This window comes from Myotis lucifugus, unplaced genomic scaffold, assembly GCF_000147115.1.
Source record: "Myotis lucifugus unplaced genomic scaffold, Myoluc2.0 scaffold_55, whole genome shotgun sequence".
Lineage (NCBI taxonomy): Eukaryota > Metazoa > Chordata > Mammalia > Chiroptera > Vespertilionidae > Myotis > Myotis lucifugus.
Genome location: NW_005871103.1, coordinates 777,610 through 789,914, shown reverse-complemented (window position 1 = coordinate 789,914; position 12,305 = coordinate 777,610). Strand labels below are relative to the sequence as shown.

The window sequence follows — 12,305 nt, the reverse complement described above, 5'->3', positions numbered from 1 at the left end:
GTTGGTGGCTATGAAATGATGCAGCCACTTTGGAAAACAGTTGGCAGTTCCTCAAAAAGTAAAACAGAGTTGCCATTTGACCCAGCAATTCCACTCCTACTTATCGACCCAAAAGAATTCACACAAAACTTGGACACAAATATTCATAGCAGCATTGTTTACAATAACCAAAAAAGAGGAACAACCTAAATGTCCATCATTGATAATGGATAAATAACATGTATATCCATACAATGGATTATTATTCAGCCATTTATAAGAATGAAGTACTGATACATGCTAAAAAATTATGCTGTGAAACAAGCCAGGCACAAAAGACCACATATTGTAAGGCTCCATTTACATGAACATCAAGAATACATAAAACAGAGAGATGGAAGTAGAGCAGCGGCTGCGGGCCTGGGACATGGAGCACATTTAGGGGTGATGAAAGCCTTTTAGAATTAGTAGTGAGGGTTACACAACTTTTCAGTATTCTAAAAACCACCGAATTGTACACTTTACAGGGGTGAATTTTATGGTATAAAAATTGTTTATCTTTAAAAAATAGCTTTATTGAAATAGAATTCACCTGTTTAAAGTATATAATTCCATGGTTTTTACTATATTCACAAATATGTGCAACCATCATCACAGTCGATTTTAAAAACATTTTCACCACCTCCAAAAGAAACCCCATACCTGTTGGCTACCATCCCTTCTCCCACCTTCCCTCCAGCCCTCAGCAACCACTAATCTGCTTGCCACCTGCACTGGTTTTCCTATTCATGTGACCGCAATCCTACAACATGTGGTCTTTCGTGAGGTTCATCTGTGCTTTTATGGCCCAATGATATTCCACTGCATGGCTACGCCAGATTTTATCTATCCATTCATCACCTGGTGGGCACTGGGTTAGCTCCACTTTTTGGCTATTCCAAGTCCTGTTGCTATGAACCTTCGTGCACAGGTGTCCATGTGGACGTGTTTCCATCTCTCTGAGTAGAGAGCTAAGAGTAGGATTGCTGTTTGGTTGTTTGTGGAACTGACAGACTGTCTCCAAGCGGCTGCACCATTCCTGCCCCCACCACAGGGGGCTCTGTCTCTCCCCACCCGCACCCTCACTTGTTATCTGAACTGATTCCTGTGATCCCTCTAGTGGGTGCGATGCTCACATCTACAGAGCTTGCACCTTTGCTCTCTGCCAGTGTTTCCATGGCTCCCACCCACACCCAATGACACCTGGGTGGGAGCCCCAGGGGGTAAGAGGTGCTACAGCCCAGAACATGCCAGGGCCACAGGCTGGAGGCTACATGCGACATATAAAGGGAAAGGAGAGGGAGAGAGGGCAGAGCACTCGACCTCAGAGAGCTCTGACCATTCTGGCGCCCTAAGGACCAGGCCCTAAGGAGCACTAGGCACACAGCCATCTGCCCCAGGGGTGGGAGACACGTGCACCCCACCTTCTGCACAGAGCTCCCGGGAGACTGATCAGTAAGAAAAGCTGCTACCACGTTGGCAGGGTCTTTAAGGCTGTGCTGGACTGATCGGGAGAAAGGTGGGCGGGCACATGGCTATGACTGTGCGTACAAAGTAGGACCAAGAAGTAGCCCACGGGGGCCCCCATATCACTAGGGGTGCTCCTGGTTATGATCACCAGAGCAGGGACCGGAGCTGGGGCCGACGGGGAGGAGCGATGGAGGCAGCTGGACTCCTGCTGGCCCAGCTGCTCCAGGCAGGCCTGGGACCCCCACCCCCTTCGCTCCTGCTCAGAGCACAGACCAGAAACAGCGCACAAGTGGTCATTCTTGGAACACGTCTCCCTGGCCACTGCATTATTCCTATCTGCGCTGGAGCCCAACCACCCCTGGGCAAGAGCTGCGTTCCAACAATCAGAAGGAAAAGGAATTTCAAGCTACAAGTGCAGATTCAGTGGTTTGAGAAACAGCAAGAGGGCAAGTCAACATGAAGGAATTATTTTTACTACAGCGCGTGTTCTCCTGGGACTCGTTCTTCCTGCATTTAACCTTTCATTCTTGGGGTTGGAAAGAAATACATTAAAACCCAGGCTCCGACACTGAGCAAATCCACAGCCACACCAGGCCCCAGAGCCCTCCTGAAATAACAAACTATCTTCCTGTAACTGATTACTCTGATTTGTAACTGAACCACCCCACTCCCTTCTGCCTAAAGCTTGGACTCCAAGAACCGCCTAAGGAGGCGGCCTGGCCGTAAACACCACGTGTGGTTTCCGTGGGAGGCAAGCAGCACCCAGCGGCTGATGGAAACCGCTCTGGTCACAGGAACCACCCCGTGACGAGCTCCTGGCTCCGCGCCCGGCACGGGAGACGACCACAGACGGGCTTACCGCACACGAAACTCTCCGGGGGCACCGAGAAGATGCTCCGGCCCTGCAGCGCTTCCGGGTGGGCGCAGGTGGCGGTCACGGAGGCCTGCAGCGTCCGGCCCAGCAGCCACGGGGGCAACCACCGGAGCTGGCAGTCACACAGGAAGCTCTCGCTGCTGATGCGGCTGCAAGAGAAACAGACACGCTCAGCGCCACAGCGACCCGTCGCCTGGTCAGCTTCTGCCGCTCGCGCAGCAGGCTGATGGGCATGGTTCCCTCCCGGTCCCTCTGCAGCCACAGGCCATCCACCTGGAGATGCTGATAAAACGCAGCTTCTGGCTGCGTAGGCCGGGTGGACCCACGACCCTGCATCTAACACGCTCTGGGTGACGCTGGGACGCGGGCCCGAGGACCACGTGCACAGCACCAGCCGCGTTCAGACACGTCCTCCGACAGCCACGCTCTGCCGTGACTGGACGCTCATGCTCCGGGCTGAGAGCAGGGCTCCTGGTGAACAAGGGAGCCGCTGGGGGCCTGGGACCGCGATCTCCATGCTGCACCGGCTCTGCGGAGGCGCCACCTCTACACGACGGCCCCTTGTCTGGGGCAGGGCTGCGTGTTTCCTCGGAGGCGGGCCTGGCCCACACTCGTCCGCCCGCGTCGCTGCACCAGCACCAGGGAGGCCCGCGGCTCCGCTCCCACAGAGCTGAGCTCACCGCGCTGCCGGGGCATGGGAACGCGCCACTTAGGTTTTGTGAGGCTCCAACCAAAACAGAGAATATTTTCATTTTCATTTCTCAGCAACTGAGGATCCGCTTTTGAACAGAAATCGGAATCGCCATCTCTGGACATTCCTTCCTGCAGAGTCACTCGAAGATAAGCCAACCCAGGGTCTCACTGCCCTGTTCCCGGGCCCAGGAGACACCGGGGCTCCTGGTCACACACCGTCCCCAGGACACACGTGCCGGGAAACGCCAAACGTCACAGGGGCCAACATCACACCCTCAGCCTCCGTCTCACCCACCATCTTCCTCAGATGCCACGCGAAGCAGCCAGCACAGCTCCCTTGTTTCACTGTGGCTGCTGAGGTCACAGCCAGGGAGCGACGCTGCAGCCGGTCGGCCACATCACACCTTCGCTTCCCGCCCGCTCCTGCTGGCCCCCGGTTAGCTGGGCATCTTCACTGACTAAGCTTACTTTGGGAAGTATCTTTTTAAAGACAGAACTGCCTCAAAGCCATGATAAGTGGGATGCTGGCCCAGGTCAGACCTTAAAATCGGCATTAGCTTTTATCTGAACTTGGGGGGCAGGTAGCTCTGTGCTTAGACCTCGGGGGGGCTGTTCTGCTGCAGAGTCAATGGCCTGGTGACAAGGGGAGCGCTCCCTGTCAGAAGCTCACAGGTCCCCCCAGGAGGGGATCTGGGTGCCGCCCCTTCCTCTCAAGCAGCAGGACAGCCTGGTGCTCGGACATGTGTCCAGCCAGACACTGGGCCTTCCGTGTGCGGCGCTCGGCACCCAGCGGGGGACAGGGACAGATTTCATCTGAGCCACAGGAACAAACTGGGACATTGTCCTGGGTGAGAAACGTGTGTGGAAAGGGTCAAGCCTCACACCACACACTCAGCGTCCTTGCTGGCCCGCGTCCCATCCTGAGGGTTTCCCCATCCTCCACAATGAAGCCCCCTCGGGAGCCCAGGCCGCGAGCTACCGGCACTCGGCGGAGAGAAAGCTTTCGTAAGGACCAACAGGAGAGGGAGGGGAGGGCGCTGGGCCCTGGCCTTCGTGCACACACACGAGTTGCTGCAAAGAAAGGCTGGGCTGAGACTGGACAAGGACCCTGCCAGCAACCCGAGGCCCTGCAGACTGAACGCCTACTGCCCCAACTCTAAGCGCAGCCTCGCCAACGTCCTCCGTGGCCGCCGCCAGCCGTCCCAACACTCTTTCCGCGGCTCCCTCGTGCATTTCATGACTCCAACTCAGAGTGTGTTTCTAATCATCCCTGTGGAAATTTACCCAGAGGATGACTAAGCACACAGTACAACCTGCCTTGATCTGATGGGGAAGAAAATGACCAAGTGGAATTCACCGTTTCTCCAGCAGAAGGCTGGGCCCAGGGCCAGGCACAGCTGGTACACGCAGTGACTGATGGGAAACGCAGGCGGAGGGCCAAGCTGCGCCTCCGGCCCGCAGATGCGGGGGTGGGAGGGCCGTGTCCCGCACCTGGGAGTGTGCAGCTGCTTCCAACTAGAACGCTGTCTCAGGAAACCGGCATTTTTAGAAGGCCAAAGGGACATCTTATCTCCTGTCCTTCCCTTTCTCTCAAATATCCTCTTCCCACTTACTTAGATATTTTTAACATTATAGTTGAAAAGTTTCAAAAACAGAAAGGCTGGAAGAAATGTAACGTAAACACTCACGTACTCACCGCTTAGACTTTACAATCAACGCCCGGCTCTCTACCATGTCACACATCCGTCCGTGTGCCTTCCTCCCACGAACTCCCGTGCTAACGGAGGACCCTTCTGAAAAGCACTACCGGGCGGGCGGGAGCCTCACAGCACAGTCACGTCTCACCACGAGGGTGTCGCCAGGGCCTGCTTCCCGCTCTGGTTCCTACGCCCCTGCCTGCCTGCAATCGAGGGTCCCCAGCGGCCTCAGGAGTCGGGGTGCAGACTGCCCTCCCGTGGCGTTGCGCTTTGCCAGCCCCTGTGAGAACCACGGCCGCACCTCAGGGGCCAACTTTCCGGCCAGGCCTTGCGGCTGCGGCATCGGATTTCTGCACCGAAGAAGAAAGGAACGTGGGAGCCGCTACCCAGATCCCGAGACGAGCTCCTCTGCCACAGACAGGACACGGGGGAGCTCAATCGTCACCCACGGGCCCACGATGACAGCCCACAGCGCAGCACCAACCGGGAACTCCAGGGCCTTGGGCCCGGACATCCCAGTCACCTCTGCCCTGCTCACAGCCACGTCCTTTAAAGCAGCCGCTCGACACAGACCCTTCATTTTAAGCAAACCCAGAAGATGAAAACGTGTCCCTGCCTAATTAAAGGGGTGACTGCATGGTCTAGAGCTCGTGTCCCGTGACCTAGAGCAGCGCTGGTCAAGCGCAGCCGGGCTGTCTCTTCTAACCCAGCTGCCTGGCACCCGGCCCCGCCCGTCTCTTACGCACTATTCACGGCCGCCGCCCGCTACAGCAAGTCTGCGCTGCCCAGACAGACCCATGGCACCCAGAGCTGGGACCAGCTGGAAGTGGTGTGTTTACCCCTGGTCCAGAGTAACCCCACAGGGAATCTTTTTAAAAGAAAATGTAAGTTACACACAACGATAAGGGGTAACAACTATTCATAAGATGAGGCACAATCCAAATAAGGCCTTTCTTGCTCTGACACTGCGGGTGCTAATGGGGCCCAGAAGGCCAGGTACTCACAGCTCTTTGAGGTTCCTCATCTTCGCGAAGGCATCAAACTGGACAGACCTGATCGCATTCTCGCCAAGGTTCCTGCAAAAGAACACTCTTTACTGAGGCAGAGCGCCGCACCTTCTAGGCAGCCCGCACCTGAGCCAGGGCTCGGGGTGTTCAGTTCGGCCTGGTTGTGCGGGGAGCCAGGCCCATGTCCGTGCTGTCTTTTCGCAGACATGGGCAGGAGCACGGGGAGTAACTCTGGAACAAGCCAGCCTTCAGGGGAGCATGAGCCAGGAGAGACCTGCCCACCAAGCCAACAGGCAGACCTTTCCAACAGGTCAGCCTGGATCACGGACAAGATACACTAAGAATCCAGCACTGGAGTCACCCTCCCTGGAACCACGGGGAGAAAACCTCCCGCGAAGCTCTCTGAAGCCACTAAAGCGGAGATGGCAGGCTGGGCCGGGCCAGGCCCTGGGAGTGTGGAGGGGCCGGGGCAGGGCAGGAGGCGGAGGGGACTTATCCATCGCCGGCTGCATTAATTGGGAGCTCACCCGGGCCATGTGCAGTGCAAGGCTCCTGGCACAGGCAAATAAAGGCCAGCGTTGAAGTGACTTATAACGAGAAGGAAGCAGCTGGCGTTTCCAATCGCCTGCGTCTTGGCTTACAACTGTGGCTAAGTGGCCAGCGGCTCCCGAGCCGCACTTGGTGGAAGGGAAGGTCTGCCCAGGTACTCACAGGTGCTCCAGGCTGTCCAGCCCCGAGAATGCTCTCTTAGCCACTGACTTGATCTTGTTTCCAGACAGAGATCTGCAGTTTCCACACATCCACAAGGGGCGGTGGGGGAAGGGGAGGGGGCGACAGGGAGGGGCGGGAGAAAGAACACAGTTAGGGCAGTGCTGCCTGACAGTGTGTCCGGAGGGGCAGGTGGAAGCCTGGCCTGCGCTGAGCTCACGGGCAGTAGCGCACAGGCCTCCCCCTTTGTGAAGTGAAAGGCGTATCTTCATTGGAATTCAGCGGCGGTGACAGGCTGGGATTGCCAGAAAGGCCCCTCAGACATTAAGTGGGAATCACCTGGTCCTGGCTGCCTCTCTCCACGGACCACCTGAGGGTGGGGCTGAGGGTAGCCGTGGCTTCGGAAGAGCGAGGAAGTGTTAAGAGACGGAAATGAAACTTCAGAACCAAATCCCCCCCATTTTTAAAAACTGCATTTGGGACGGAGGTCCCCAGGGAGGCAGGAGAGGCAGGAAGAGGCAGGAAGGGGAGTTTGCGGGGGGGGGGGGGGGGGGAAGCCAGCCCCTTGAAAGATGCTGGGACAAGGGGGATGAAAAGAACCAAAGGTCTCCAGGGTTTCCCTCCTCAGCACCAGGCGCTCTGATGAGAACCTGTCGCACAGGGAGCTGGCTGCCCAACACGGGGTCCTGCCGAGCACCCGGGACCCCCCAGGCCCGTTACAGAGGGACTGCTGGGAACAGACCCCTGGAGATCTGAGCTGCCGACCTGGGGGACGACGCCTGGGCGGGCAGGCGGGGAGGGAGGGTAGAAAGCCGGCCTGGCTCATGCAGGGCGAAGGGGGAGGTTCCTCGTCCAGGGTCCACTGAGAATCAGGAGCAAGATCTCAACTCAAGGCCAACTCCACCTGCAGACCTACGTGAAGACTGGGACCCACAAGGAAAACGAAGCCCCAGACCTCCCGGAAAGGACAAAGGCCAGAAAACACAGCCTTGGAGAAATCTAAGGACACAGGGCAACCGCTGGCCCAGCACCAGCCTAACTGGAAGGGCCCTGGGGACTCGGCAAACCCCGGGTGCTCCTTCAGAATAGATGCTCCTTCAGAATAGATGCTACTTCAGAATAGACAGATGCAGTCGCCAGCCCCGGAGGAAGGCGCTGTCTCCGCCTGCTACCTGGCCACCGCGAGCCCATGTCCATCGGGGCTTCCCGATGCCCCACACACTCTCCTCTCGGGCCCTCTGCTTAAGGGAACCCCCCCCCCCGCCCCAGCAACTGAGTGTAGCCTTCAGACAAAGCCAGCTGTTTGCTGCCTCCGGAGGTGATGGGGGCACGGAGGCCAAGACCCCGCTGCCTCTCCTTTCTCCCGGAGGCAGTCTGCATGGATGTGAAGTCTCATCGGAATGTCCACCACCTCTCAATCTGCAACTTACAGTTGAGACCAAATAAACCACGCACACAGATGCCGGTGGCCACGCTAACTAGTGGCCTCCCCCTTCCAGCCCACCCCCCCCTCCCCCAGCGGAGCAGTAACAGCACCCTGGGCACTAAACCCCTCGCCCCGAAGCACCGCCCACCTCGCATTACTCAGCAAATGCTCTGACTGTGTTGAAGTCTCCTGCAAACTAGTAAACTAGGTCCAGGAAAGCTGTGCTTCTGTCAGCCATTAAATATGAGTTACACTGGCCTCTCTTACAGCGAGGGCAGGCTGTTATTTCTAATGGTGACAATAGCAATAAAGCAAATTCTCAAGTACGCAGGGCTAATCACCCTGCTGGTAGATGGAAACAAGGCCCACATTCTCCCCGCAGACATCTGGGGTGGGGGCAGGGCTCGGCTGGCAGAGGACAGCCCTGATGCAAGGCTGCTGTGGAGGAAGAGCAGGCTTCGGGCGTCCCATGTGGCAGACCCCACACTGTGCTATGGGGGGGGGTGGTAAAGGGGCCAGGAGGCGGGGAGGAGGGAGCGTTTTCAGGGAAAAGGACTGACTGGCATTTGTGACGAGCTGTCAGAATACAGGACGCAAGAAGAGACACTGTCCTCAGCACGCACAGCTTCTTACTCAGAACTGAGCACAGAAGGTATGACAACCACTTCTCAAAACACATCAGAAACGTTCACTGTACACGCTCCCCAGAACCCCGCACCGCTGCTCCCAGATGGTACTCCCCACTCGCCCGCCTCCGGTCAGGGGCAGGCTCGGGCAGCAGCAGGCCTGTCTGTCCTCCTCCAAACCCCCTCGGAGAGGCAGGTGGACAGTGGTAACTGCTCTGGTCCCCACTCCTGCAGAGAGTGCTGGGGAGACGCAGAGAAGGGGGGCAAGGGAGACACGTGGGTGAACGCCACCTGCCACCCACCAGCCGCGTGGTCTTGGGCAAACCCCTCCAGTTCTGTTTCCTCAACAGAAAGGCCGCACGGCAGCCGGCCCTCGCGGACTGTTAGATGGGACACGCACGGCCTCACGGAAGGACTGGCCAAGTCCAGGAACTCAGAGAACAAAACGAACAGCAGACACCTTGAATGGAAATAGCTCCAACACTACCTGTAAGCGCCTCTGTTTAAAATTACGATCGACAACAAAACACTGATTAAGCAGTGATGGCGAACCTATGACACGCGTGTCAGAGGTGACACGTGAACTCATTTTTTTGGTTGATTTTTCTTTGTTAAATGGCATTTAAATATATAAAATAAATATCAAAAATATAAGTCTTTGTTGTACTATGGTTGCAAATATCAAAAAATTCTATATGTGACGCAGCACCAGAGTTAAGTTAGGGTTTTTCAAAATGCTGACATGCCGAGCTCAAAAGGTTCGCCATCACTGGATTAAAGACTCGCTTTACACATTTCACACAATTTCTAGAAACTGAGAAAGAGGTCAAGACTCCTTCGTGCAAAGAACAATGGAAAACTTGGCTGTTTTCACATCAGTTCTAAATGGGGTGGGGGAGGCGCTCTGACAGGCCCAGGGTACCAGGTCTCCAGCCCTAAAGAAACCAACACCCAGGGCAACAAGACCACTGGCCAGAGAAGCTGGGAGCCCGTCTCCCTCTCTCCTCAGATTTCTCTTCCCAAACCAACGCCAGCGGCTCTCCCTGGCTGGGCTGGGACCCAGGTGCCCGGGGCCGAGGCCCTCCTGGGTGGAGCTCCCAGACGTCGGAGGCGATACTCACAGCTTGCTGAGGCTGTCGAGCCCCGTGAACGCGCCGCTCGTGTCCTCTATTGTGCCCGAGATCTCGTTATGACCCAGGTCCCTGGGGAAGACAGACAGACAGCTCACTACCCAGTTCTCCACTCGTTCTTCACAGGAAGTGGAGGACAGACTGCCACCCAAACTGCCACCGTGAGGCTGAAACATAAAAGTGTATTCTGGGCGCCCAGCTGCGACACTCGATGGAGAGAAGCGAGGCCGCTGAGCCCGAAGCCCAGGGGTGCACCCCATGCGGGGAGGCCTGGCTTTCCCAGCTTCCCGCAGGCCTGACGCACGTTGAGCAAGCAGCTCCCCCACCTCATCTGCTCCCCGTGGGCCGGGGTCGGGGCCGGGAAGGAGGGTTGCAGGCAGCATGTGGGAAGCCTGGTCTGTGTCCACCCAGAGAGCGGACACCTGGCCCGGCACAAAGAGTCAGGTTTCCGTCTGTTCTCTCACCAACCAGAGATCCTTTTCTTTTTCCTTTCTCTTTAGTCCTTACCGAGACATGCTTATTGACTTTAGAGGGACGGGAAGGCTGCGAGAGAAGCATCCATGTGAGAGAGCATCGACTGGCTGCCTTCTGTACTTGCCCTGAGCGGGAATCGAACCCACAACCTTCCAGTATATGGGGTGACACACCCCAGTTCTTTTCCAGCTGATTATGTAAAAGTGTGAGCCTGCGCACAGAGCAGCTCAGTTCTGGGTCCAATGCTGACTGGCAGCCGGTGGAAGGGGCCCCAACGAAGCAGCCGGCTGCTCACTGCCCTCCCAGCGGGAGCCCCTCCACTCCCCCACGGTGAGACGTACAAGACACGCAGGTTTCTGAGTCCCTTGAAGGCGCCTTCCGCAATGTGGCTGATGGAGTTGTGGCTGAGGCGCAGGATGCTCAAGCTACTGAGGTCGGCCAGGCTCCCCTCGTCCAGCCGAGTGAGGTTGTTGAAGGACAGAATCCTGTGGAGGGGGGTGGGGGGAGGGAGCAACATCACTGCAGGTTGCCCAGGTTGCCCGCTCCCCTCCTGGGCATCAGCCATGCCAGCCGGGTCTCAGCGGGAGGGGACAGCACCAGCATCCCGGGGGTAGAGTGGTCAGGCAGCTGCGACCCTTCAGGGCCTGGCACTCAGTCTGACTCCTGGGATGTTCGTGGAGGTCACAGAGACCAGGAAGTGTGGTGACCCGAGGACTATGCAGAGGCCACGCAGCTCAGGAACATTCAAGGCTCAAGGCTCCAGCCCTCACGTGGGTGCCCAGGGCCAGTCCTGACCCAGACTCTGAGAGGCTTTCTCGGTAGGGGCTTGAGATTGACAGGACCCCAGCGTATGCACAGGGAGCAGGCGCCCAGGTAGGCTCCCTACATTGGCCAGCAGAGGGCACCACTAGCCACCACCCGGCACAAGCCTTCCTCACAGGCCTTCCGCCTCACCTGGGCATCTCCCTGGGCACCAGAGCCTCCTGTCCAGACTTCTATGGTGACCCCCCCACCCCCCACTGTCAGCTGACCAGCTTCCCTGAGCGTCAGAATCAAACCTTCCTTCCTCCGGGCACCCCCTGCTCCTCTCTCACAGCCCTGCCTAGGTTGGTTCCTTGGTGTATTAAGTCATCTATCCTTGAAAAATGGGAAATTTGGTCTAGGGCAGGAATACGGACAATAAATTTGGAGAAGACTGATGAGAGTTTAACAGCAGCAGGGAGTGCGTTCTCTCCCTCCGGCAGAAATAAGTCCTGCTGTCTGTCAGTCGCAGAGACCTGGCAGGAGATCAAACGTACATCCTCACCTGCAGTCAAAGGATGTAGCTTAAAGGAGGGGCGGGGCCAGGCTGGCAAGCGGTCCTAAATCTGGCCTCGAGGTGCCCTGGGTGTTGGGCAAGCTGCTAGGCCGCAAGGGTCCTGCTGTGACCCCCTCTACTCCTCTACCCCTCTCCAGGGCACAGACGAGCCTACACTGCCCGCAGCCTCTCACAGCTGCTCTGGCCCCAGGGCGCATGCCCCTGCCGCGGGCGGGCGGACCTGGGAGACCCTGCTGCTTCCCTGGCTGCCAGGCCCGGATGGCAGGAGACCATGGGTCTTGGGGTTCCTGATCGGGTTCCAGCCTGAGCAAGGAGCAGGCAGGAGCCACCAGGACCACGTGAGAATGCCACGCAACAGCACCGCGGTGAAGGGTCAGGAATAAACCCCTGGGGTGCTAACACTCACACTCACACCCAAGGGCAGTGGAAGGAAAGGAAGAGGCCGGGACATCGGATCTTTCTTCGGGGAATGATGGGTTTCCAGGCCAGTGCAGCCGGGCGGGGAGGGGGGGGAGGGGCAGGGGGGGGGTACAGATGGACAGGGAGGCACAGATGGGGACGCCACAGCAGGTTGAAACATCCCCGAGTTTGCCCGGTGACGGCGAGCAGCCAGACAGGCAGAGGCTTGGCCTCATAACCATCGCTCACTTCGGAGGGTACATCTTTTCTTGCAGTCATGACTAAAAAACAGAAAGCCCACCCCAACCCTCTTCTAAAAAGTAAAGGAGCACACTGGACTAGAACTGAGAAACCTTGAGCTTATTGAACTGAAGTAACAAACGCAATGAGAATCCACTTTTTTCCTCCAAAACAACCATCTTTTAGACCTGGGACAGGGGCAGGGGCATGTCGGCCCGGCCGCCC

The 12,305-nt window shown here is 57.3% G+C and overlaps 1 protein-coding gene across 1 annotated transcript in view; it reads right to left on the bottom strand.

The window, feature by feature from the left end:
• Nucleotides 1-12,305, bottom strand: part of LRIG1 (leucine rich repeats and immunoglobulin like domains 1) — a 102,128-nt gene that overhangs the window by 11,493 nt on the left and 78,330 nt on the right. Inside the window, exons 8-13 of the mRNA XM_023754037.1 lie at nt 10,465-10,608; nt 10,157-10,192; nt 9,641-9,721; nt 6,471-6,542; nt 5,757-5,828; nt 2,348-2,511 (exon numbers count right to left, since the gene is read on the bottom strand). Of these exons, the coding sequence (XP_023609805.1) occupies nt 2,348-2,511; nt 5,757-5,828; nt 6,471-6,542; nt 9,641-9,721; nt 10,157-10,192; nt 10,465-10,608 (569 nt within the window). The remainder of the gene's footprint in view (nt 1-2,347; nt 2,512-5,756; nt 5,829-6,470; nt 6,543-9,640; nt 9,722-10,156; nt 10,193-10,464; nt 10,609-12,305) is intronic.